The following is a 25,647-nucleotide window of genomic DNA, read 5'->3' on the forward strand; positions in this document are numbered from 1 at the left end:
AGAGGCCGCATGTGCAAATCTAATCTGGTCAGACATTTAAGAGCTGGCCCCTCACTTCCTGAACGGAGGCGAGTCAGTGCCCTGGAAGATCTGGGAGACTGGCCTCCTGACATGCAGAGCGACATGGCTGGGATCTCACCTTGTCACATTTGGGCTAAGGACGAGGACTCACAGGGATGTTGCATGCATATAATGCATTGCGGTATTGAAAGCAAGCCTGGGGGCTCTATTCGTGCAGTGGAGTATTCAGAGTGGGTTTCAGTGCAGAGATGGTCTGGCTCGATGCTCATGTGGGGAAGCTTGTGTAGCTCTGTGGGGCTCGTGTGGTCTGGCTCATCTGGAGAAACACCGTGGAGAGAATGTTGAAATGGGGCATTATCATCAAAAGCAGCCCACCCTGCCTAGAAGGAGCAGGGGAGACGATGGGTAAGCAGGTCGGGGCAGCAGTTCAGCTTGGTGTGACTCATGGACTGTACATGGTCATTGACTGCAATCCTCTTGCTTTCTTTGCCACATTTAGGCAATTGCTAGAGCAGATATTTTTGTGAGGTTCAGCAGTGTCTTGGGGTGCTGGGTAGCAGCTGGCCTGCCATGCCTCCACTCCTCCCGGTTCTGTTAGAATAGGAGAGCATGTCTGATGGCCTCATACTCTTACTTCATCTAAAAAGAGCTTCTCTTTTGCAGCCACATCATCCATGCGGCACACGGAGGCCAGCACTCCCACCAGGCAATCAGTGCCAATGGGTCAACAGGAGAAGGCATCTCTGAGGCTGGCCTCGAGCGGGAGCACACAGGTAGATAACCCTGCAAACGACAGCCTTTCCAGCGTGCGCTTAGCACTGCAAGGGGGAAACAGTGATTTTGGCGGTGGTGGGTTTCATGTGTGGATGTTGGGCTAGGGGGGAAGTGTTGGTGGCCTGTGATACACAGGAGGGCCAAGTAGCTGGTCTGGTGCTTCCTTCTGGCCTTATGAATCTAATAAGCTTCTTAGCAGGGGAGGGGTAGCTCAGTGGTTTGAGCATTAGCTTGCTAGACCTAGGATTGTTAGTTCAATCCTTGAGGGGGCTACTTAGAGATCTGGGGTGAGCTCAGTACTTGGTCCTGCTAGTGAAGTCAGGGGGCTGGACTCAATGACCTTTTAGGGTCCCTCTCAGTTCTATGAGATAGGTATATCTGCATATATTATTTATTATTTTTCTCCCTGGTAAGGTGGGCTAGCTTACAGCCCTCACACAGTGCTTGAGATGACCCACAGCAGAGCAGCAACACGGGGTTGTGGAGCACTGCAGAGCAGTCTGCACAACAACTCTGCATAGGCAACAGGATCCATGCTTGTGTCGCTCAGGTAGCTACAGTAACCCAGGCCAGTGTGGTGGGGGAAACATGCCTGCTATCCCAGGCCATAGACTGGCTGAGTACCTGGAGGAGGTGGCACTGCAGGCTTACACTCTGGCCTCGTGGTGCCTGGGGTTGACTTTTGCTTGCCCAGACTCAGGCGAAGCCCAGTTTTCTCAGGATTTGTGTGGGTAAAGAGGGTTTCATCCAGAAAGGGAATTTTCAAACAAGGATTTGCAATAATCGGCGGTAAGTGGAAGAGACCAGATTCATCCTTCCAGCTGTGCTGCCTCCTGTGGAATTACCGAGGGCTCGCTCTGTCCCCAAGGGAATGGTTGGCACCTGTTTCAATTGGTAAAACTGCCAGTCGGTCACTTATTCCAGCCCCACGTGGAACCGTCTCTCCGATGGTAAATGTGTGGCACACTCAGGAAGTAAAAGGTCTCGGAAATGCGAAGAATTCAGCAAGATAGAATGAGCATGTCTTCCCTTGTATTTGGCCAGTGCTGATGCTTGGACAGCGGGAACCCCCCGGGGTAACACATTTGCCTTTGGTGTAGATCTGGCCCTCGGTAACTCTCTTGGCCCTTATGTCAGGTACACTGTGGTCGAAACCAAACCGTTGTTCTCTTCCCCAGGCAATAGTAACTCCTCAAGCATCCGCTGAACATCTCACTCAGCACCATGTGGCCCAGCCAACAATTTCCTCGCAGCAAGCTGTGATGGTATGTGGTTTGGTTTTGTTAAGATCTCATTAGCCCGTGCATGGCCAGCAGATTGTAACATTATTGTAGCATGAGGAGAGATCTGAAATCATTGCCCAAGAGACTCAGCTAAGGTTTGAGTTAGCAGCGCTTTACCTCATTGCTGGATGCACCAGTTTTGCGAGCTGGAGACCTTTGTTGTGGTTCCAGCAACAGCATTCTCCCAGGTTATTTTAACTGTGTCTGTGCGTCGAGCGGCCCATCAGAGAAGCATACACAGGCAGGCCCCGCCGGTGACGGTTCCTGAGCACGCTGTGATATGAATGATACTTGCTTTAGCTTAGCAAGCTACTTGCTGTAGAGAGAGGAACGGCTCTTGACCCTGCACACAGGCTGCTGATGTGGGTAGCTGCACAGAGGCGTCAGGGGGCACCTTACAGCCCCTTACTCCTTACATGTGTATAAGGTGGCTCATGACTGAGCTCTTACTTGGAGCTCAGTTTTTCCATTGACTTTTCCAAGAGCTGCATCGGGCCTATAGCCCATTCAGAATCATTTTTAGAGTGAAGTGCCTTCCACCGTAAGGCTCATAGCAAGCGCCTGCCATTTTGCCATTCTTTTCACTACAAGTAAAGAAAAATAACTAAAATCTGATTCTCCACTGGGTTACTCTACATCTATGCTCGGTGGTGGAACACCAGCATGAGAGTCTAGTAACGCAGTGGTGCATCGACTTGCAAGTGTCCAATGTGTAATTTTCCAATATAGTCTTTTCCATGGGGGCAGCTCCCCATATTTTGAGACGCAGTCTGTCCTGCAGGAGAGCATTCACTTCTCTGCAGTCAGCAGCAATATTAGTTCTTCCAGCTTGGGTTCGTTTTCTGTTCTCCGTAGCCAGTGTACCACTTCCCAGCCCAGTTAGGGATGATGCATCAACTGAAAGAACAGCTGGAGGAGAGGACTCGCATACTGCAAGCTGACATCAAGACACAGCAAGAAGAGCTCCATGTTATCAAAGAGCAACTCCAACTAGTGCAAGATTCCAATCTGCAGGTATGTGAATCTGTTCCAGTGTCTCCCGCTCTCCATGTCTGATTCCCTGGGCCCAAAGTATCATTTGATTTTATCTTAACCGTCAGGAGGGTCCAGACTGGTGGGGCATTTTCTCTCCTGCCACAAGGAAAAAAATAAGAAGTGAACGCCATCGGCAATGCATTCCTAAGCTCTAGAACTGCTGAACTGTGATCATTCCTGAAAGAAAGGACGGTTTAGTGTTTGTAGCAGCAGGGCTGGAGGTTTTTGCTTCCCTGATGTTTAAATATCAAATTGGTAATTGTGCCAAATCAAAAAATTCCCGAAGTTTATGTCTAATAAAAAGTCACCTACTCAGAAGAGCTTGAAGTTTGAATGATCGGGTAAGACTGCAGAAGCTCAGTAGCAGATTTCCAGCTAAAACTGACCAGGTTAATAGGATTGGGGTGGTCATGGATTCCACCTAACTATTTGGGCACAAGCGAACATTTGATTTTCTGTTATTCGCAGTTCACTCTCTTATTGTATTTTATGATTCTGCTGCAGCTGCTTTATGTATGTTGACTGACACAGTGTATGAGTTGGAGACACTGTGGCCCAGCTAACACGGTAGAATCGAGTCCTGAGCATTCTGAAAACACTCTCTCACTGGGTGTGATTGTTATATACCCTAACGTGAAATATACGGGGCCAGTTTGCCAGAAATTGGCATATAGGATTGCAGAGGGGAAGGAGTAGAGAGAAAGAAGGAAGGGAGAAGATTAAAGCAACAACCCACCCAGCCCAACATGCCCAGGGGAACAAGTGAGACTGTTGGAACGTTGTTGTTTAATGCTCCCTTCAACTGCTGTATGTCACTTAAGTACGAAAGAGAGAGTGCATTTATGGCTAAATATTAAGCACCATCTAGTGGCTATTCCAGTAATTACTGTAGTTGGCACCAGTAGGTTCTAGCCATTACAAAGACTTCAGGCAGGTTTCCTCTAGAAGAAATCAATTCATGACCTGTTAAAGGTCAGCAAGTGACTAGCTTTATTCCAGTTAGAAGCTTTCACAGAGGAAACTCCATCACTGAGCTCTTCAAGTCAGGGATGGGGAATTTACAACCTTACTCCCAGACTTACTTTTTCTTAATTCCTTATTTAATCTCTTAAACTGTCTGGAATAAAATTACCTTGTAGCACCCCCTAGTGGCTCATTACAGTATGAAGAGCTACAGTAGACGGTGATGCTATTATGGAAGATAACGTGCTTTGCTGTTTGAGAAAATACAGTATTTGTGTTCCATATTGGCCACTGCATAAAATATCCACAAGTTGCAATAAAAGTATCATTTGCACAGACTCATCCTGCAATAACTTGAATAAAGCAATTCACAGCATTGCACCATCCCCTGTATCCTTAACTGCCATACAATTACATAAAACAAAAGACTAGTTTTCAGCTTTAATACGAGCATTTCTGGGTGAAATGTAAGAATTCTGTATCATACTATTCACTAGCTCTGAGTGGTCACAGATTTGCAATGTTTATTTGGGAAGCCAGGTAACAGGGTTTTATCATGTTATGAGGTTCTCAAAGGTTGGTTTTCTGTTCTCTCTTAATGTTGTGTTTGAACAAGATAGGTTTAGAAAGCAGGCCCAAATTCTTCCTAAGGAAATTAGAGGACATATATGGTTCATAGTATTACACAGGATATGTCCTGCTAGTGAGAGCCAGTGCATCATAATTGATGCCAATTTTTGGAAAAAAACTTCCTCTAATTAAGGAGAGGTGGCTATTGAATCAAATATGACACTAAGGAAGGCAATGATGACTCTTCACCTGTTAGATTACACCATGAAAGAAATAATTAGATGTGACACTAAAATTAATGACAGCACAACATGAGAAAGAAAATGCTCTTCAGATATCCAGAGTTTGGTGACTCTGGAATAACTGAGTATGCTTTAATTCTGGAAATGGACTGTTCTCCAGAAATGATTTACACGGGAAATTTTTTGGTATCTACAGACTGTCCTGAGATCCCTTTTTTTTTAAAAAGAGCTAACTGCAAATCACCCCTGGTGTAAAGTTGTTTTGTGACATTAAAGCAGCATAGATTATTTTGTGTTTAATCCGTGCATTGGATTTGTCACTCATTTTAACAAACTGTGGTGCAGCTAGAATGATAGTGACTGCGTCCATTTCATCCTTTTATCCAAAAGTCAACAATGTACAAATATACTGAAAAATAATCCAGTTTTACAAACTGAGAGCTGAACGTTACTAATTATAATCTGATCAGATTTACTGTGCATGGTTGCCATCACTTTAATGTGCATGCACTTTTAATTTAGATGTTCACTAGTCTAAGTAGAGGTTGAAAGAGAGAAAAGTACAGCTGATCATTCTATATGGGTATCATTCACCAATCAGTCAGTCAAATATGGAGAACAGTCTGGTGGGCTGGTAAAAATTCAATCAAACTACAGTGCCAAAAATACAGGTTTGGGGAATAGCTGAGAAAGGATTGACACAAATGAGATCTACTCTTTAACAAGTATGTTAGGGGAAAAAATAAAAACCAGCTCTGTATATCAACCACTTCACTGCTGCAGAATTTATCAGATTCCACTGGCAAACATGGCCTTCTCCATTGTAATATTGGGTTTATATACTGAAAATAGCCACATGCACAAAAGTCCATGTAGGGCTTTTTACTGTAATGGGTATACATGAGAAGATTGCATGAGTAAAGAATACAGGCTCAGCAACTAGAGATGGTGGTTTAGATAAGTATCCATGTTCCTTAGTCCTTCTTCTCTGTTGAGGCTGATCCCCCTGTGGTGAGTTTTGTGATATAGGCACCCACAGATCAACATCTGGATTGCAGGTTCCAGTTGTTTCGCAAAAGCCATCAGATTCCAGTGACTTTCAGTTTTGATTTGATAAAGCTTAATTAGAGCTAGTGAATTAGAGGTGAAACTGTCTGTATCTCAATACCACATTGCTAAGCCATGGCAAAGGACCTGGTTTTATTGGATATAGGGAATCCAGCACAATTTATGTTAATGTATTGATTTAATAGATCTTGGGAACACTGTCTTTTGCACCAGCAATAGTGTACATTGCATGAGAGCTTACTGTAGCATAGTCAGGAGGAAGCATTAAAAATTAAATGCATAAACTGCTGTACCAGCTCATGCGTCTCTTTTTTACAGATGCTGATGCAACAACCTATGCCCTTAGTCTTTAACAACGTACAACAACAGAGCCCAAGAAGGCCATCCCAACCACAGCAGCCTGGGGCGACCAGGCAGGCCACAGCCAAGAAGCCTCAGCAGCAAGGCCTTATGGGATCCAAACACTACAGTACCCCACACTTACCATCACCACATCAATTCCTCAGGGAACCTTGTGTCACTTCCTCACAGGTGCTAACTTCTTGATTTTCTTCAATAGCAATTGAATGTTCTTTATAAATGACTCTTGTAATTACTGCATGGCAGCTCGTTTAGGGACAGATCCGTCCCCAGGGGAACTCCACCTGACTTGGCTGGATGAGTGCTGATGGCTGGGCCCAGTGACTCCCTCCACTTTACTCCCACTCCATGAGCGCAATTCTCCTCGTGCCTCCTGAGTCTAGGTTTCATGCTGCAGTGAGTGGGACGTGCGTCACTAATCAGCTTTAAGATGTTAACTTTGTTTTACATGATGAATGTAGATGATGTCACTTTGCCGTAGTATCTAGAGATGTAATGGCCTAATGGTGTTAGACCTAAGGGAACCTCTGATTCCAGTTCTGCTCTTAGTTAGACCAGAGTCTATCTGGAGTAGCTCAGGAGTAATCAGTGGGACTTACACTGCTATAACTGTCAGGGAGAAGGCAGCATATTCGTAGAGGAAGTACAAGTATCTGTTAGTGAGGGCTCCAGATTTTTCAGTCACCTTCTCCCAATATAGGCGCCTTCCTTCCATCACATCTGTGCTGCTTGCCCCCTTCTGTTATAGCCTGATTTTGAAAAGACAACTTATTTTTATAGCAAAGTCTCTCAGCACCTGCACAATGGCCACTGAGGGATCCCTACTGCAGACATGCTGTTTGCACTCACCAGATCTGCTGCCTGTCCCCTGTTGTATTCAGGGAGCAGAAAGTGCCATTGTCACACAGTCTGCCTTCTAACTGCATGTTAAAGGTACAGGGTCTCTTCCATGGAGCTGACTCCGCTAAAGGGACAATTTTTTATGTCTCAGGTGCAGCAGCAGCAGCAGCACTTAATAAGAGGCAGCCAGGCACAGCAAACATGTCTGCCAGCGCAGACAAGCATTTCGATGCCCCTCTACAACAGCCCCATGGTGTTTTCCCAAACTCATCCCATCACTGTCTCTGCTCAGATGCCAACGGAAATGAGCGAAAGGCAACAACCGTCTGACTACAGCCAAGATAGGAGTCTAAGGTAGGAATGCAGTCAGTGCTGGCTCCTGATGAGGTCTGAGTGGGAGGAACATATCACTGTGCACTAGACTGGGCAGCAGTGACGGCTTGGCTTTCATTCTACAAGTCAGGAGCTATGCTTTACTAAAGCTTTACTAATGCTTTACTAAAGCTTTACTAATGCCTCCATACATATGCCTCCCATATAACTTAACAGGTTTTTAGGCACGGGATGTACCTATATGCCTTGCTTTGGTCAGAGGGAGCTGAGCTTTTGGTTTCAGGGGAATAAAGAGCCAAAACTAGTGCTTCGCATAGTTTTCTCTTAGTTCCCAGGAACTCCAGAATATTCGTTCTCCTGCCAGGATGGATGCCCTGGAAATAGCCCTTTTCAGTGCAGTCCTGCTAGCCATCCACGTGCAGAACTCTCGTGAAGTCTTAGCAGATATTGGTTAGAGAAAGGGCTCTCAGGATCAGGCCCTTTCAAAAGTGCTTGCAGGATCAGGGCCTTTAAAAAAAGTTGCCTGGAGGCCTTTCTGTCTTAAAGAGGCTTTAGATTATTAAACATGTTAAGGTCAAATTCCCATGTAATTCAGGATGGAATTTGGCCCAAATATTGTTATCAATTGTTGTGTGCTATGCACTTTACAGATCCAGCCCCATCACCACCCAGCCCAGCTCCCGAAACTAGCATGCAAACACTGTTGGTATGTGTTGTGAGGCACCTGGAACTCTTCTGTGAGCAAATGCCGGCTAAATGTGTGTTCAAGTCCAAAGCAAATGAAAGAACTGGATCCTTAATTTGCACGAGGATGGGACATCATAATTTTAACAAGATCAATTAAACATTTGTGATCTGAAAGGCTTAGATGTTTCAGCTCAGATCTGTTGTCTTTTTAGAGTAGATGATAAAATTGTGATCTTACATTATATGCACATAACCATTCAGGTCCATAATCTTGGATGGAATGAGTTAGTGAAGATTTGAGAGCTTTCACAGAGCTTTTACTAGGATACTAGAGATAGAGTGTGAAGAATCTGAACGTAGGAAAAAACAAATACCTTTTCTGACTGTGCCATGTTTTCATTCTGCCGTAGGATGCTGTTAGATCAGCCGGTCCAAGCCTTGATGCCGAGTGCTAATGGCAGTAATCAGTCATCGCAAAACAGTGCTGGCAGACAGCAAGCAAAGTAAGTCTTCCCTGTTCCTACTGTACACTATCTCAGCAGTGAGCTTTCTCTTCAGCAGCTTTGTCCATGTGCAAGATCTTATTGGGGTTCTTTTCGGGGTCATGAAAATGATCAAAAATCTTGGCTACCAAAAAGAAAAAAAATCAGTGGTAAAGAGATAACTAACTAGACCTGGTTGAACAAAAAAAACTGATGTTGGATTTTTTTTTTTTAATGAAAAACTTTCCTTCAATGAAATAGAAAATTTTCCAAGTAAATTTCAGTTCTTGTCCAGCTTTTTCAGGCTTTTACTGAAAACTAAAATCTGACATTTTGTTGGGGGGGGGGGGGGTTGGCAACCATTTGCTGCGTTCAGTTTCTGAAAACCGAGAATGTTCCAGTTCTGGTTTTTCGCCATTCTTCTCAAAATTCAAAGTTTTTGACAGAAATGAAAAAATGTTTCTTGAGTAATGTTCACGGGAAATAAAATACGTTCCCTGTCCAGCTCTACACTTACTGTACTAGAGGAAGAAAAGCATTGTTACTGTACTGCTGCCAATTGGCATAGGTAAACTCTTTGCTGTGTTCTTATGCTCTAACCTGTTCATCTTAACACAACTGCACACCTTTCAAGGTTTTGCTGCCACAGTTGTTTAGTCCTAATCACCTTATTTCTATTGTTGTTATTTCAGTAGCACCCAGAGATGCTACCCCATTGCACTAGGCACTGTACTAACATACTATGAAGTATTGGTCCGTGCCCCAGAGAGCTTTACATCTAAGTCTGCCAATGGATGTGGTTGGTTCACTGAGCAAAGAACTCCAGCTATTTAGCTTAACAAAGGAAAGGTTAAGGGGTGACTTGATTACAGTCTGTATGTATCTACATGGGGGAAAATATTTAATAACAGGCTCTCCAGTCTAGCGGAGACAGGTATAACACAATCCAATGGCTGGACGTTGAATCTAGACAAATTCAGACTGAAAATATGTGTATATTTTTAATGGTGAGAGTAATTAACCGTTGGAACAATTTACCGAGGGTCCTGGTGGATTCTCCATCACTGACAATGTTAATATGAAGATTGGATGTTTTCCTAATAGATCTGCTCTGGGGATTATGTTGGGGCAGTTCTCTGGCCTGCGCTATACAGGAGATTGGACTAGGTGATCACAATGGTCCTTCTGGCCTTGGGATCTGTGAATCGATGACTCACAGTTTCGGTGGGGGTGCAGCCATACAGCAGAACCATCAACTTCTCCAAATCAGATACTCTTGTTCTCACATGTGGGGTTCCAGTATGAGTTCCACTTCATTATACTGATAAAGGATGTGGAAGACATGGGCGGCCGGTGACCCAGCCATTGTGGGAGGCTAGCCCCTGCCCCTCCCCTTGTGCCTGAGGTCCCCCCACTCCCCCAGCTCCTGGTGATGCAGTCCAAGTGCTGGCTGGCCAACCAGTGCCCAGTGCCAGCCACCCTCAGTCCCTCCAGCCTGGGCCATGGCAGAGAACTGAAGGAGAGGGCATGGGGGCAGAGCGTGAGCAGGGCCACATCAGCCTGTTTGGGGAGGCACAGGCTATCTGCCGCCTTTGATGGGAGATTTTTGCGGCTAGTCTGGTACATTTTCCTGTTGTTTTTCCAGACTGCATTTTGCTTTGTTTTAATCAGCTTAGTTCTCTGGCATTTATTCTCATGCTGATACATTGTTTACCTTCTATTAGTGTTTTATTTTCCTTCTATTTACAGATTTGTTCCAGAACAGCAGATGCTGCCTCCCCCATTACAGATGCAGCCAATTACATGTAGCACAGTCAGGGCTCCTGCCCCTTCTCCTGTATTTACCCCTTCGGTCATGATTCCACAGGCCAACTTCACTTCCCACCAGACGCAACCTCCAGTTCATCTCCACCAATGGCCACCCCAACAGCAGGTTCAGCAGCAGCATCTCTACCTGCAGGTAGTATACTTGGGCTGGGTTTGTAAATGTCAATCAGACAGTTTAGAAGGAATGGCTCATACGTGACTTGAATCTGTCTGTCTTATCTTTCATGACTCCCATCTCCACTGTACCTAGACACACCTACAGCCTGCCCTGTATCACCAGAATTTCCAAAAATGGTCAGCACAGTTGAGACCATGTTTTCAGAAGAACTTTAACTCTCATTTAGGCACCAAAATGAGTGACCAAATTTTTCAAATGCAGCTCAGCACCCAGTACATGGAACTTTTTGGAAAATCTGGCCGGGAATGTTAAGCACTAGGAGTTGCTGGGTCCAAAGCACTTTTGAAAATCTGGCCGCATGTGCCTGTAGTATCTGAACAGACTGTAGGGTGACCAGACGTCCTGATTTTATAGGGACAGTCCTGATTTTTGGGTCTTTTTCTTATATAGGCTCCTATTACCCCTCACCCCTTGTCCTGATTTTTCACATTTGCTGTCTGGTCACCCTAGCAGACTGTGGTGGTGTTTTTTTAAACCAGCGACACGCTGCTCTTTATTCAAAGAATTAATTGGGCCACCGAGCAAACCTTTCGCGAAGACAGATTTGATTTTCAAGAGCAAGGATTGTGCCCGGTTGATAAAACAGTTCATGGAAGGAATCACTGAGGCTAATTAATCATTGAAAATAGTTTTCATTCTCTCAAAAACTGAGTGGGTTTACAAAGCCGTAAGTGTAATGGGTCGTATGTATGGAGGTATGTAGCAAAGTAATGGGAAGAGATCAGCTACAGGTGGAACTAGTTATGCTGCAGGGCTGGTTGAAAAAGAAGGGATTACATAATAATCCCATCAAGATGTGGACTAAGACAAATTCAGCACAGGCACAGAGACAGTGTTTTACAAGGGATAACTCCTTAATTCATCCTCATAGCGCTTGTGGAAGGGTTGGTGCTTTCATCTCCATTTTGTGAAAAACAGCAAAACTGAGCTTGTGAGAAGTCAAGTGACATGTCCAAAGTCACAGTAAGTCCACAGCTGCATCACACTCAGACCTTTTGGCTGCTTTGCCGATCACCTTTATTTTCCATGACCCATTCGTGTGTCACGCTGCATGACTGGGTATTTCCTTGGAAAGATGAGAATTTCTGTTCACTGTGAGATCAGACTTTAACACCACCGGGAACATACCATGGGCTGGCTATGCCGCAGAGGCTTACTGCGGCCAGGCACCATGGCCCCTCGGAACCCAGCTGAGCTGCCTTGTGCAAGGGGGATGGGAGCAGGCTCCTGGAGCTGTCGCTATGCGGATTTCCCAGCCTTTGCACTCACCCAGACTGGAGCCTTCCCGTAGGCTTCCCTGTGGGTTTGGCAATCGTAGCAGTAGTCCAACGGGTTGGGTACTTGATTGTCTGTGGCTTAAGGAGTGCAAATAACTTTGGCATCCTACCTGAGTGCCCGGAAACTCGTGGTTATGTTGAAAATTTAGGCCCCTGGGGTAATTGAAACTTGAGGACCTGCATTTTTTACAAAATGGGGATGAAAGCACCAACCCTTCCACAAGCGCTATGAGGATGAATTAAGGAGTTATCCCTTGTAAAACACTGTCTCTGTGCCTGTGCTGAATTTGACTTAGTCCACATCTTGATGGGATTATTATGTTATCCCTTCTTTTTGCTCCCAGACTCAGCACTGTATGTTCCTTTGATAGGCTCGTCCAGAATCAGCCCAACCCTTTCCAGGGCACTGCATTGAACAGCCAGAAGAAGCTAGATCAGGGCACAAGGCGAATCTGCGTTTGCTGAGAAACCCATCTGATTGTATCGCATTTCCTTTCTACAGATGCAAGCCCCCGAGTCGGTCCCGGGGAGTCAAAATCAGCGTATTTTCCAGCCATCTCATATACCGCAGCAGAATACCATGGGCTACTTCCTCCATCCACAGCAACAAAGCCACCATCCGCAGGGTCAGTCCTGCAACTTACAGGACCTGCCTGAAATGCAGCTGCCCTGAAAGCCAGGGCATGAGGAGAAGGTGACGAGTCGCAGCTGCTGTGTTAAGCAGGAGTCGGGGGAAGGACGGCGAAATTCGAGGAGAGTCGGCCCTCCTCATGTGCCAGAGGGGTGAGGGTTAGCCCAGAGGGAAACATGGCAGCATGGAGGAAGGTCCCAGCAGGAGAGCAGGATCACCATATGGTACCTTGTTGATTACCATTTTTATGTATTCAGTCCTTGATGCTGCACAGCAACAGTATCAAAGCAAAGCCTCGATTCATGAAGCCCCAGAACCGTTCGACTAAACACAGTTTAACTGTGAACCGCTAGACCTCCCGTTCACGTACATCCTGTCAAGAGGGGCTACTAAATGCTAAAAGTATTTGGAGGCTAAAATCAGGATAGTAGGAACTGGTTGTGGTGCTCTTGCCTGCCAAAGCTAATCTGCAAAGGCGATTAGGGACTTGTTGATCAAAAATGGTTGACTTAGGTAGGAAAATGATCTCTGAAGTCACATGTGGCTGATATTGGTCACTAAGCCATACGTCCTTAGACAGCACAGCAGGACAATTCCTTTGGACTGCAATATGGATTTCTAGCTGCAGGCATGTTAATCAGGTCAGTGCAAAGATCGCTTTGCAACTGAGAAAATATTTTCAATTCAGGACATGGATGCTCCTTTTAAATGTTGCTGAAATTCACTGTGAATTTAAGACCAGTGTTTGGAACACAGAAAACTGTCAGAATCAGCAGGATCCTGTTTAATTATCGTGTACATAATTCACTATGTTGTAGTAAGTTCATTGTGGATTTTGTTTTCCTTTTTTCCTATACCTCAATCCCAGAATTGGTTTCTTTCAGATGATTGGATAATGCTGCTAATTTCTGTAACACCACTCTGGCCTAAATTTCGTACTGTTGTTATACCAACTCACAGCACCATTAATAAGAGATGTGTGCAGATAAATTTCTATGTTTTTATTCCCTGTAGCCAAGTATTTTTCAGGGTGTACTGGCAAGGCGTCCTTACGTTTTTCCACTGGACCATGCAGTGCATGTTTCTTTACACCTGAAAATCAGATGAAGGCAAACTTTGTGGTTTTGCTAGTTAATGTTTCAATTTGGCAAAGCTGAAATTTATACTAACAATGACCCAAGAGATAGTCCAAGCCTTTGAGTTAGCAATAAATTGTATTTTTGTAAATTGTCACTTTTTAACTATATGTCTATATTTATGAACTGACAAAATGGCTATTTCTCAGTGGGTGTATAGTAAAGTGGCCCTACTGTTTGTGTCTTTCCAAAGGAAAATTAATATTTAATTTTTAGATTTTTTTTCTTTTTTTTTTTTTTTTTAATTAGGATCTGAGTGTTAGATTTGGGTCATGCTCGATCCCAAACGCTGAAGACAACTTATGCCATTAAGAGCAGCTTTCTGAGACAATGCTTGGATACTTCCTTAAAGCAAAAATAAAAAAGCAATGGCAAAGTCCTAACATTGTGGCTGGCACTCAGACTAGAGTTTAGGGAGAGGTTATTGTCTAACCTCGAGCTAATCTCATCAATCTGCTTTTTCTAGGCCCTTTTGGGACCCCTCCATCACCATGAGCTCGGGTGCCAGCCTCGAGTAGTTGAGCAGAAACAGATGAGGCTGAAAGCATGGTGAGGTCCAGCTGGATCATAGTGCACAGTGGCGCTGTGCTCAGCACTGCTTGGAAAAGGTGACTGTAGGTCACCATTGGGCTGCCAAAGCTGGGCTCATGCGGGAATGCTTTCTTTTAAGCCAGCTCCCACAAGCTGTTCAGGCACCACGGGCTCACGGGGCATAGGGCCCCACACTTCCCCCTACCCCCCCACACCCCTAGGTCATATAGCAGCCCCTTGCCCCAGCAGGCTTTCCCGAGGTGTCCTCAGTGAGGCAGCTCTGCTGTTTTTCAGCCACTTTGCCCTGGTGGCAGCTGCAGTCCAGCCACGATTCTGGGTCATGATGTTTCTTTGGCCACTTTAAAAACCATTTCCAAAGAACGTAAAGGAGCATGTTCGTTTCCAGTCCTGCTTGGGCGTGTTTGGGCCACATCCACACTCAGCTAGTGGGCGCCTGCTTGTGAAACTGTACTCTGAGCAGCGATGGGGTTGAGCACGTTTGAAGCAGGGTACCTGGCTTTGCCTAGGAAGGGCGTGGAGCAACTGGCAGCTTCAGGCTCACCCTTGCTGCAGTCTGAGTGCCTTGCTGCTGGAGGCCAGCCTCGTAGTATGGTTATGGGCACCCTGCATGGAGCATTGAGAACTATATTAAAGATTTTACCATTAAAACTTGAGTCACCATTAGGGTGACTAAGAGGAGAGCAGCACAGACTGTTAGGTGCTAGGGCAGTGCTCCGTTTCATCAGGCCACACCCCAGCACTGCACAGCTGGCATCAGTCACTGGGGGCAGAAGAGACATTAGCTGCTTTCATAGCTTAATTGGACCACCGTGTACAATATGCTACCAGGGCTGCCTTGGGGGGGGAGGGGAGCAAGTGGAGCAATTTGCCCCAGGCCCCCATGAGAGTTTTTAGGGGCTCCCATGAGGGTCTTCGGCAGCAGATCCTTTAGTCCTGCCAAACACACCCGGATCAAGTGAAGGCCCTACTGCCAAAGATCCAGAATTTCTTTCGCTCCAGGTCTTCAGCTGCAGTTCGGCAACGGGGCCTTCACTGGCTCTGGGTCTTCGGCAGCAATTCGGTGGTGGATCCTTCACTCACTCCAAGACTCACTCTGCCACTGAAGTTCCCTGAAAACCCGAAGCGGAAGGGCCCCTCACCCCGCCTCCGAAGACCCCAGGCCCCTGAATCCTTTGGGCAGCCCTGTGCACTACTATGCCATGGTGGTGTATCTAGAAAAGATGGGAGCATAAAATGAGAGGTCGAGGAGGCTGAGTCTCTCTCACTCTCTCTCTCTCTCACACACAACACACGCGCTCTCTCGTTCTCTCTCTCTCTCTCGCTGCACTGTATTACCTGGGGCAAATGCATAGACTAGAATTGTCAAATGTGCCCCTTTTTTTTGGCTGGCTCAGTGAGTGTAGCTCAGATTTTGGCCAAGGCAGCCAGGGTGAAGGTTGGGGTAGGAAGTTGGGTACCAAAGCTTAGCCATCCAAAAAAAAAATGTTGACCATCACTGAGCTCCTGTTTAGAGTGGGTTCAGCCACCTCAGCTGCCAGAGGTATAAGAATGTGCTTGTCCCTGCCAATTCTTTGTGACTGAAGCATGTTGTAATGTCAGGGACCATGGCTGGAAAAATTATGTGAACTAGCAACCTCCTTGCGCAACTAGCCTCAAACGTCTACTTAGCAAAGTGTTGTTTGTAGCTGTCTTTTACCACTACATACAAGGGGCAAAAATTGTGCCCTTGGACGATCCATGTCGTGGCCAAGAAATGGCCCATGTATAACAGGATGTGCCTCCTTAAGCAGCCACTGGCCGCCCCACAGAGGCACGTCATGTAGGTGAGCTGAGCCACTTGCACACAGGGCTACAGGCTATTGTGCAACGTATGGTACGTAACTAACACGCGCACTGAAGTGAGGGTGTGTTTTGCTTGAGGGCAGCTTAGGGCCTGGTTGGTATGTGACTTTCCACCATGTAGCCATTCCAGGGGTGTGTCATGCTACAGCAAAGGTGGCTGAAAAGGCCTATAGCTGGTGCTGCTTAGAATTAGTGCTTTGGGGCACAGGAACCTTAGGGCTTGCTGGCTGGGCGCGTTCACAAACGCTTGAGCAGGGCTCTGTGTCTGTTTCGTGGCATCCGTAACCTCCATAACCTCTGCAGAGGCCAGTGTGGTTGACTCCAGGGCTGCCCAAGCAGCTGGCTCCAGGGCCTGCTGCTCCGATGGCTGCCAGGACAGGCACACCAGCAGTCTCCAGCCAGCTGGAGCAGCTGTGGTCTGCTAGCCACAAGCAACTCCCCAGCAGCAGCACCAGTGCCCCCCCCTTCAAGATTTAATTAAATCATGGACAGGTCACAGGCCATGAATTTTTGTTTAGTGGCCGTGACCTGGCTATGACTTTTACTAAAAATACCCATGACTTAACTGTAGCCTTACTCATGAGGGCTATGTCTTTGGGATTCCACTGACAGTAGCAGCTTGTTCTTTGATTGATAAAAATAGCCAGGGGAGGCTGGAGATGTCTTACCCAGCTTCAGGAGAGGCGCACAGTGGCGGATTAGAGCCCTTCCCCCCACCCCTGCATGAAAAATGCACACACACACCCCGACTTGCTCCACCAGCCTGTTGGGGAATGGACTAGATGGCCTGCAGGCAGAAGAGGTGGGGAGGCTCCCCCACCCCGCCTCTGGCCCCACAAGCCAAGGGGAGGGTTAAGGGCATTATTGCACTAAGTGTATCCCAAGCAGCGTGAGGGCTGGCTGCCCGGCGTGACATTCCAGCTGCACCCAAACACTCGTCAGTCACACGCCTGCAGCTACAGGTCTGTTTTTAGCAGCAGGCCGTGTACATCTACAGGCGCTGGACATGACACCTCCAGCCCCAGTGCACAAGTACCCTCAGATACATGCTAGACACCCAGGCTGTTTGTCTGCAGCTGACAGGCATTGGTGCAACACAAATATACACACATCCCAGTTCACAAACGGTGTGGGGCACAGCCCTTGTACAGGGCCAGCATAAAGGGTGTGCCCTTCAGCGCTGGTGTGCGTGACCAGCCTGTAGTTCAGGCTGGCTGATTGTGAGGTGCTGTGCGAAGGCACTACCACAGCGTCTGCTGTGGCACTCGGCTTACATTTGCCAAAGGGGGCTGGGGGGGGGCGGGGTTGGGATTTAAATTTTTTTAACAAGCTTGTGTTTAACTAGCCCCTCCGCCCCCACCAGCTGCTCTGTGCTCAGTAACTGCCACGACTTTTATTAAAATGCAATGGAAGCTGTGGGTGACTTCGGGCCACTTTGGTACAGTCCTACACTGGTGGAGCTGTGCTCTTAGAATGTGTTTCAATGGGGCCAAGACATGGACAAAAAAGTGTTATAGGAAACTGGCCAATTAGTTATTCTACAGATTAAGCATGTTCAAAAAAGGACTAGGTAAGTTCATGGAGGATAGGTCCATCAATGGCTAGTGGCCAGGGATGGTGTCCCTAGCCTTTGTTTGTCAGAAGCTGGGAATGGGCAACAGGGGATGGATCACTTGATTCCCTGTTCTGTTCATTCCCTCTGGGGCACCTGGCACTGGCCACTGTCGGAAGACAGGATACTGGGCTAGACGGACCTTTGGTCTGACCTAGTATGGCCATTTTAACACTTGCTTGTGGGCTTTCACATGCTCTCACTTGCTAAACTTAAGGTGGTAGCAGCACCCCTGTGACTATAGCCTTGTAACTGAAACTATCACGATAAATGCCCTACCAGTCTCAGCTCATCGAGGCTTCTTTGGTGTTTTTTAGCCCGTGTATACAGGCTTTTGTACCGAAACAGGTTGGGTGAGGGGGGCGCCTAGCATGTGCTGCAGCCAGTGTGATTGCAAAGCACGCCTAAAGGCCTGGACTGGGTTGCCTCAAGTAGCAGCCACACACTCGTCTGCTGCTCCATCAGAGACAGCCTCGGTGCCTGAGCAACCCTTTCAACAGCTGTTTGCCCTTTTGTTAGGTTGGCCCCCCAGCCAATAGTTTTACTGGATAATAAAGTAAGCTGGCAGGGAAGAAAGACAGGAGACTGGCTTGGGTGAAAGCCACTGTTAAAAAAAAAAAAAAAAAAAAGGCCCAAAAATTCTCCTCCTCACTCTTTGTGCGGCTGGGCAGCTGTCTCTGGTTTGGCCTTGTAAACCCATCTCAGCTCTGCTGCAGGCAGTGGGGGCTAGTGTAAATGAGGCCAGCAGCTGGCACTGGGCTTGCCAGTAAGGCACACTGCAGTGCAGAGAAAGCCCATGTTTTATGGAGCTCTCAGGCTGAATCAATGCAGTCGCCTTTTCATTATTGCTTATGGAACACAGAGCTGGACAATTGTGCAGCTGAGACTTACATGGCTACTATGTGCACTATGTGCACCCTCTGCCAGCTCGTTGCAGTGACAATATGGCCTTAAGGATGGCTGCTAGATGTGGCTGGGGAGATTGGGGAAAGAAAAGAGGCTAAATTGTGGCCCTAGAATGCAGGGTTTGGGACCCTTTTTCGGATTGGCCTTTCAAAAAACATGCACTTTATTAAGAAGAAGAAAAAAAACACCCTACCCCTTCTTTGCACTATCACCCATTAGTGCAATTTGGCTAAAAGAGTCATTGATGGATATTGACAAGCCCTGGCCAACACTGGCCATGTCCCACTGACTCATGTGAAGAGGCAGCTTTCATGAATGCACATCCTTTCTTGCTGCCTTCAAAGCTCCTCCCAGTTTTCAAACAGACAATCATGAGCGCACCACACTGTTGAGGTCCTTACTCAGGTTTTACTCAGTTTCTGTTCAGTCCTTACTCAGGCAATCTCCTGTCAACACAACAGGAGCCCAACCTGTGTAAATACTGAATCCAGACCTCAGCCAGCGGCCCTGAGCGCTCTCACATAAAGCGATCCTATTCAGGTTACTGTTGATTTGTTTACCTCTGTGTTAGCGATGGCCTGTGTTTTTGTGACCTGTTTGCAATAGCCTGTTGTCAATTGGTGGGCTTGTCCGCTTACAATGGGATGCACATTCTACCAGTAGTAGAGACTGGGCTTATTACTGTCCTTTGGACGGTACGTGTGCCCAAAGATTGGCACCGGCTCAGAGCAAGACACCCTAAGTCATAAACAGTGTCCGGTTTTCTAGTACACATGTGTGTACACAGTTGGCCACACAATTCCAGACCTCTGAAAACACAGGCAGCTTTAATTCAAATCTTGCACTTTTGGCATATTTGTACATTATAAGCTAAAGCCTGGTGGATATAACCAGGCTGGTTTGACAAACACAGTGAAACGTTCTTGTACATATTGTACTATATCCCCTGTAAAAACTTAGACTTGAGTATGAATATTAGTTTATTTTATATGATGTCAAATATAGTTTAACATTTATAAATGTTGAAGTATTTTGTAATGGAAAAAAGGAAGTGTCTTATGAAGACAGTTAGATTTTATTGTTGTCTTGCATTACACGTCTCTGCACAGCTCCATTGAATAGGAGCCGTTGCATCGCGACAAGCTTTAACAGAGTGTACATAGTATTTTGGAAGAAAATAAAAGTATACTTTTAAGACCTCTTACACGTGTGCTTTGCTTGGTACTTATAGCATAGTCTTAATCGGAGCCGTGGAATGTGGCTTAGGAACACAGCAACTGGCTCAGCATATATAACTGGCCACACAAACACAATAAAGATGGGTGGCTCACAACACAGGCTGGCCTGCTGGGTGTAGAAGCCATGGGGAATCCTCACAAATGGAGGATAGCAGAAAGACAGACCTTGTCTGGTTGGGAAAGAAGGGAGGAGTGACAAATCCCTTTGGGAGAAGGATGGGGAGGGGGTAGTGAGGGAAGAGAGAGAAGTTAACAGGATTCCCAGTCCTCAACTTTAGAATTCTGAAGGTAAAGATCATACATTGGGATAAATCAATCCCGGGATTAGAAATCTGGTCTCCTCTTTGACTGCAATTTTCCTTGTTCTCCCAGCTTTCACTTGTTTCTATCTCTATCTAGTGTCTTTGACAGCGGGAGGCTGGTTTCTTGTGCCTCGGCTTAGTCATGCGTTTTGGCTATTAGTTTGGCAAAGACTCTGTAAAAATGGACTCTGCTTATAGTGTCTGAACTGGATCTGCTGCATATAACTGCTCAAATCTACATGGCACTGGGAGTGCTAGGGTGATCAGATGTCCCAATATTAGGGGCTCTGTCTTATATACACACCTATACCCTCCACACCCTGGAAAAAGAAGGAAAAAAAAGGGTCCAGAATTTTCACACTTGCTCTCCAGTCATCCTGGGAAGTACATACCATCCATGCACAGGCTTCCTGTTTTCCTCAAGGTGCTAGGATAACATTTAAACCCCAAAAGGTCTGGGACTTGACTACCCTCTCCTTGCATTCCATCAACTGAGTGGTTTTCAGCTCTTAGTTCCAGGGGACACAACTTTCTCTGACAACTGAAGGCACAGCCTTCTCAATTAGGGTCCCACCTTTGGGAAGTTTCATTTCATTCACTAAGGTCCTAAACTTTGCAATCTTTGCACACTCACAATTCCCATTTCCTGCAAAAGGGTAAGGCTGCCTTTTGCAAAATCCAGTAGTTCACTGCAGCATTCCCTGTTACTACTGTAAATTAGAGCAATTCTGCTTTTAGTAAGTACTAAGGATGGGACTAGACTTTGTGAGCCTGACGGCACTTTTGAAAATCCCATGCTGGTTACACATTACAGTAAACCTGGCGCTCAATGAAAAGGGAACACCATGCCTCCAAAGCAGATTTTTCTTCTTAAGTGAAACAAGTTTATTGACATCTCGTTACTTACAGTACCTTTACTGCATACAGTACATTGTATAAAAAGCCAACGTGCCGGCACATAAACATGTTTTGCATTCTTGGTGATATAACTGTAGCAAAAAGACAAAATACCTTTTTTCTCTGGAAATAAATTGGAATAATTCTGTTAAGAAACTCTTTTACTCAAATAACAATTACAATTAAATATAAGAATTTTGTATAGTACAACTGGATGGAGGCTCTTTTATTAATGTAAATAAACATATCCATTTCTTAGTTGCCATGCTGGCAAACTACTAAAAAGATTAGTATGTTATGGCCATCTACAAGTACTGAACAATTACTGTGTTGGACGGAGTGAACCTTAAGTGATGTTTAGTACCATATGGCTGAGCTCACCCCTAACTTCCTAGAAAACATTAAAATGCTTGGCTTTTTCAAACAATTACAATACTGGGTCCTGCTCTTCCTTCAATCTGTAAACGTAACACCACTGATTTTAGTGAGAGCGCCACAGTGGATTTGCCATTCCTAGCTGAAACTATTAAGAGGTCACCAGTGTGTCCGGAACTGTAGTCAATCCTGCTACTGAGGTAGGTGGAAAAAAACACTTAATGGACCTTTTCAGTTCACTTGCCTCAGGGGCACACTACCTTTTTGTTAGCCATTCCCTTGGACTTGTAGTTTGGCTTTTCCTCACTCATTTTAGAAAGACATTTTACATGCCCAGTAAGAGTGCATGAGGGAGGGAGGATTACTCGGATCATACTGATCGCTAAAAGATTGTCAGTTCCTGAGAGCAGGTCAGGACGTAATGGGGTAACCATGTGATTGTATTGTCTTTAAAGTCATGCTGATGTTTTCACATACCACCTAATCCAATTTAAAAAGTGAAAATGAATATGAATAAAAAAACACTAATATTAGCAAACCCTATCCAGATAAACTTCCCCCGGAATCAATGCCAGTTTTATCTTGGATGCAATATAGATTCCCTCCTCCCCCCCCCCCCCCCAAAAAAAAGCAGGGAACTTTTTTTCATGAAAATGTCTGTCCATGTCATTTTGTGTGTGTCGGGATTACGGGTTCCAACGGGAAGTTCCTTCTAGGCAGTGGTTGAGTAGGTTCTGCAACTGCCTGGATCTTTGCCAAAAACTCTGCTCAGTCCAATGCTCATCTATATGTGGCAATTGGGCTTATTCAATAGAAACCAGAGGATGTGCAGTCTCCCACAGTATCCTAACCCAGGAGTGGGGGTTACTCTCTGCATCTCCACAGAGAATTTTAAAGGGGTCAAAGCTCCCAAGTGCAGATATGCTCTGCTAGAGCACTTGTAAGTAGAGTGGTTAACCCAGCTATTATTCCTTTGTCACCTTAGAGTAGGGAATCCCACAGCAGAGAGTAAACGGGGAGGAGAAGGGTTTTGCCTCCAACTAAGTTTCTATATATTTTGTTAGCCAGGCCATCTCCACAGTGAGTGGAGTAGGAAAGGGACACAAAAGAGACAGAGGGTCAGATTCTAAACTCACTCAGCACAGTGTGAAGCAAGATGCTCTCCCTTGACCTCCTGCAAACACTCACCCACTTGCTTCAAATCCTACATGTGAATACTTAGTACTAAATATTAAGGGTGTTCCAGATCAGGACTAAGAACTGGTGGGAGAGGGATCAGAAGCTGGTCTGCAGCCTCCAACCACCTGGAGTTTCATGAGCTCTTCCCACTCGAGCAACTGCACAACTCCTTGCCACCTACAGAAAGATGATTTCCTCAAGGAGGCTTTGCCCTGCAAGGCTGATCCATCAATCACTACTATCTAGAGCTCACATGGCACAGAAAGTCAAGGCAATTTTTTGCTGGACCAGAACACAGGTGTATAAAGGAATGACAAAAAGCGACATTACATTTTCTTTGATCAAAAATCTATAATGAACAAACAACTAAAAATAAGCTCTTTGGATAATAAAAAATAAACGAATGATTGTACCGCTAACTTTTAGTTTTAAACAAATTGTACATGTATGCTGGTCATTCTGTGTATAAACGTGTGATAATTCTACTACAGACGCAGGTACAGAACTGATATATAATTGGCTTTCTGTATGGTCCTTTTGACTAACATTAATAGAAAGTGCATGACATTTGTAAAAGTGCCTATTTTTCCATAACAGCCATTTAATACCATGTCCACTACATTTTTCAGACTTCGTTAACACCTCCTTCCTGCATATAATTTAACCTGCGTCTAACTGTTTTTATAACGTGTTTCCCCACCCACCACAAAAATTCAATAAGCCTTCAACTTCTCTTGCTTGGCAAATACACCATGCTTGTTAACCCAAAATGAAGTGTGAAATTAAAAAAATATGGCTTGATGCTGCTCAGCTTTTTTCACATGGAGTTGCCTTGACTTCAATGGGGTTGCTTGCATACTGTTTACTCACGTGAGTAAAGGTTTGCCTGATCAAGCCCTTGCCTGGAACATCAAAAGTTACCTGCTTTTTGTTTTTAAAACAGTGAAAATATGCAATGAAAACAATTAGTAAACAGATATACAGATCCATGCAGTAGTATCCATCTCTGCCTTAGAAATATACATGAGAAAGGATATAGGCTTTTCACACTTCAATCCATAATATACAAATCAAAATTATATAACCTCAAGCTACGTTTAAGCGTCCTAATTTCACTTTCCGTATATATTATCCAATTTTTTGTAATTATTCCTTCAGTTGAGATCAATTTACACTAATTCCTGAGATTAGGAAGAAATGGTTTTAAACATTCAGGAGGCATGGTAACTTTCCTCCCACTCACAGTGACAGAATTTCAGCATTGTGTTGCAATATACAGCCAAGTTCAGAAATCTTAGTTTTGTTTCTACTCCGTGTAAGCAACATAGAAAAAGCACCTAATATTGGTATCACCTCCTGTCCTAATTCTTTACAAACATACACCTTATAAAAACAGTGCTGCTTTGCAGTGAAAGATTGTAATTCATGCCTTAAAAATATGCATTTTAAGCAGTTTACCAAGTAACATTTGCAGCTTATCAATTTTGTAAAAATACAAGGTTTTCTCCCCCTCCCTTTAATGCATACTACATAGCAGTTGAGTCAACACTTTTTCTCAGTAACATTAGCAGAGCTTGCCTCAAAGGATCCTTACAATAAAGGGATGGCTCCTTTGTTGATTATGACTCCAAAAAGTTGTCTTTTTTTTTCCTGCTGACATACTTAAAAACCTGACTTTCAGATTCCGAAGGATTTTGTTGCTACTATATGTCCTGATGGATATAAACCAGGGGTCCCCAACGCGGTGCCCACGGGTGCCATAGCTCCCGCACGGGCATCCAAATGCACCCGCGTCCTGGCCGGCGGTGGAGCATCCACTGAATTTCTGCAGCGTTTCGGTGGCGAGGCCTCTTGATGACGTCACTTGTCGTCGGTGAGTGACATCATCAGGAGGCGTTGCCGCCGAAACGCTGCAGAAATTCGGCAGCATTTCGGCGAGTGCTCCACCGCCGCCACGGTCCTTTGTCTGGCGCTCGCCAGACGAAAAGGTTAGGAACCACTGATATAAACTATCACACTAGTAATAATCCAAAAGAGAAGACCTATGGCAAAAGACTAACAGTTACAAGCTTGATCTTAGAGTCAAAGGTAACAAATCAGCATCTGCTGCAGCAGGTCAGTCACCCGGCTCAGCAGTCATAATTCAACTGATTAGGAGGTGGCTAGTGATGGTAACTATTGGGTTTTGAGATAACATTCAAACAAAATCATGTCTTTCTCCAATATGCACCAGATGAGCAAGCTATCCCTCCCTTGCCTGCAAGTGGATGCAGATAAAATTTAAGTGCTTTACATCACATCCTAATTCCTTATACAGAAAAAGAGATTAGCCATTGTCTGCCAGTTTCTTTGCGACTCCAGCAAGTACACTGGAATACATTTGATTGGAAGTTACACCTTTTGATGATCCATCCCCAGCGTTCTCACCCTTGTACAACAGGGGAGCCACAAGAGTATCAGTTAACTCCCCCATTCTTGCATCTCAGGGAAACAGAATGTTGGCGGGAAGGGGTAACCTACTCATCTGGGTTGATGCAGGAAACCATGAAGTCAGATGGAAAACACACCCGAGCTGCAAAATCTGGGTCCCAAAAATTCCAGGGCGTACAGATCCAATGTAGAAATGGTGCCATTTGGGAAATTAGGATTCTGGTCTGAATTTTGCATAGATTCAGGCCCAGCTCTGACACCAGCTATTCACTAGAAGCCAGTGAGGTCTGATAAAGAAAAGATTAACACTACAGTACAGCAATAAGTAAAAGAATGGAAACTTCCTTCTTTATCAACAATGCTCCTGCGACCATCAAGGCTACCAGTCCAAAAACTCTATTCCCCTTAGTACTGAGGCTTTTGCCCTGGGTTGGTGAGAGTTTACATGCAGATTTAGAAATGGTTATTTTGAAATTAAACCAGCCTGAAAGTAAAACTTAGATGTCAAGTACTACTTATAACTGAAGATGGCAGAAAATCATCATATTCATCACAATGAACAGTAAATCAGGAAGTATGCAACCAGTAATAATAGTCATACAGAAAG

The 25,647-nt window shown here is 45.2% G+C and overlaps 1 protein-coding gene across 2 annotated transcripts in view; it reads left to right on the forward strand.

Annotated features, from left to right (window-relative positions):
- The window catches only part of PASD1 (PAS domain containing repressor 1), a 77,790-nt gene extending 62,235 nt beyond the window's left edge, over nucleotides 1-15,555 (forward strand). For both annotated transcript variants that reach the window (XM_050964739.1, XM_050964740.1), the window contains 8 exons: nucleotides 685-794; nucleotides 1,974-2,060; nucleotides 2,934-3,092; nucleotides 6,275-6,487; nucleotides 7,308-7,510; nucleotides 8,587-8,679; nucleotides 10,408-10,618; nucleotides 12,443-15,555. In XM_050964739.1, the coding sequence (XP_050820696.1) occupies nucleotides 685-794; nucleotides 1,974-2,060; nucleotides 2,934-3,092; nucleotides 6,275-6,487; nucleotides 7,308-7,510; nucleotides 8,587-8,679; nucleotides 10,408-10,618; nucleotides 12,443-12,613 (1,247 nt within the window). In that variant the 3' untranslated portion in view covers nucleotides 12,614-15,555. The remainder of the gene's footprint in view (nucleotides 1-684; nucleotides 795-1,973; nucleotides 2,061-2,933; nucleotides 3,093-6,274; nucleotides 6,488-7,307; nucleotides 7,511-8,586; nucleotides 8,680-10,407; nucleotides 10,619-12,442) is intronic.
- The last annotated feature ends 10,092 nt before the right edge of the window (nucleotides 15,556-25,647 follow it).

Source organism: Gopherus flavomarginatus, chromosome 8 (assembly GCF_025201925.1).
Source record: "Gopherus flavomarginatus isolate rGopFla2 chromosome 8, rGopFla2.mat.asm, whole genome shotgun sequence".
Classification (NCBI taxonomy): domain Eukaryota; kingdom Metazoa; phylum Chordata; order Testudines; family Testudinidae; genus Gopherus; species Gopherus flavomarginatus.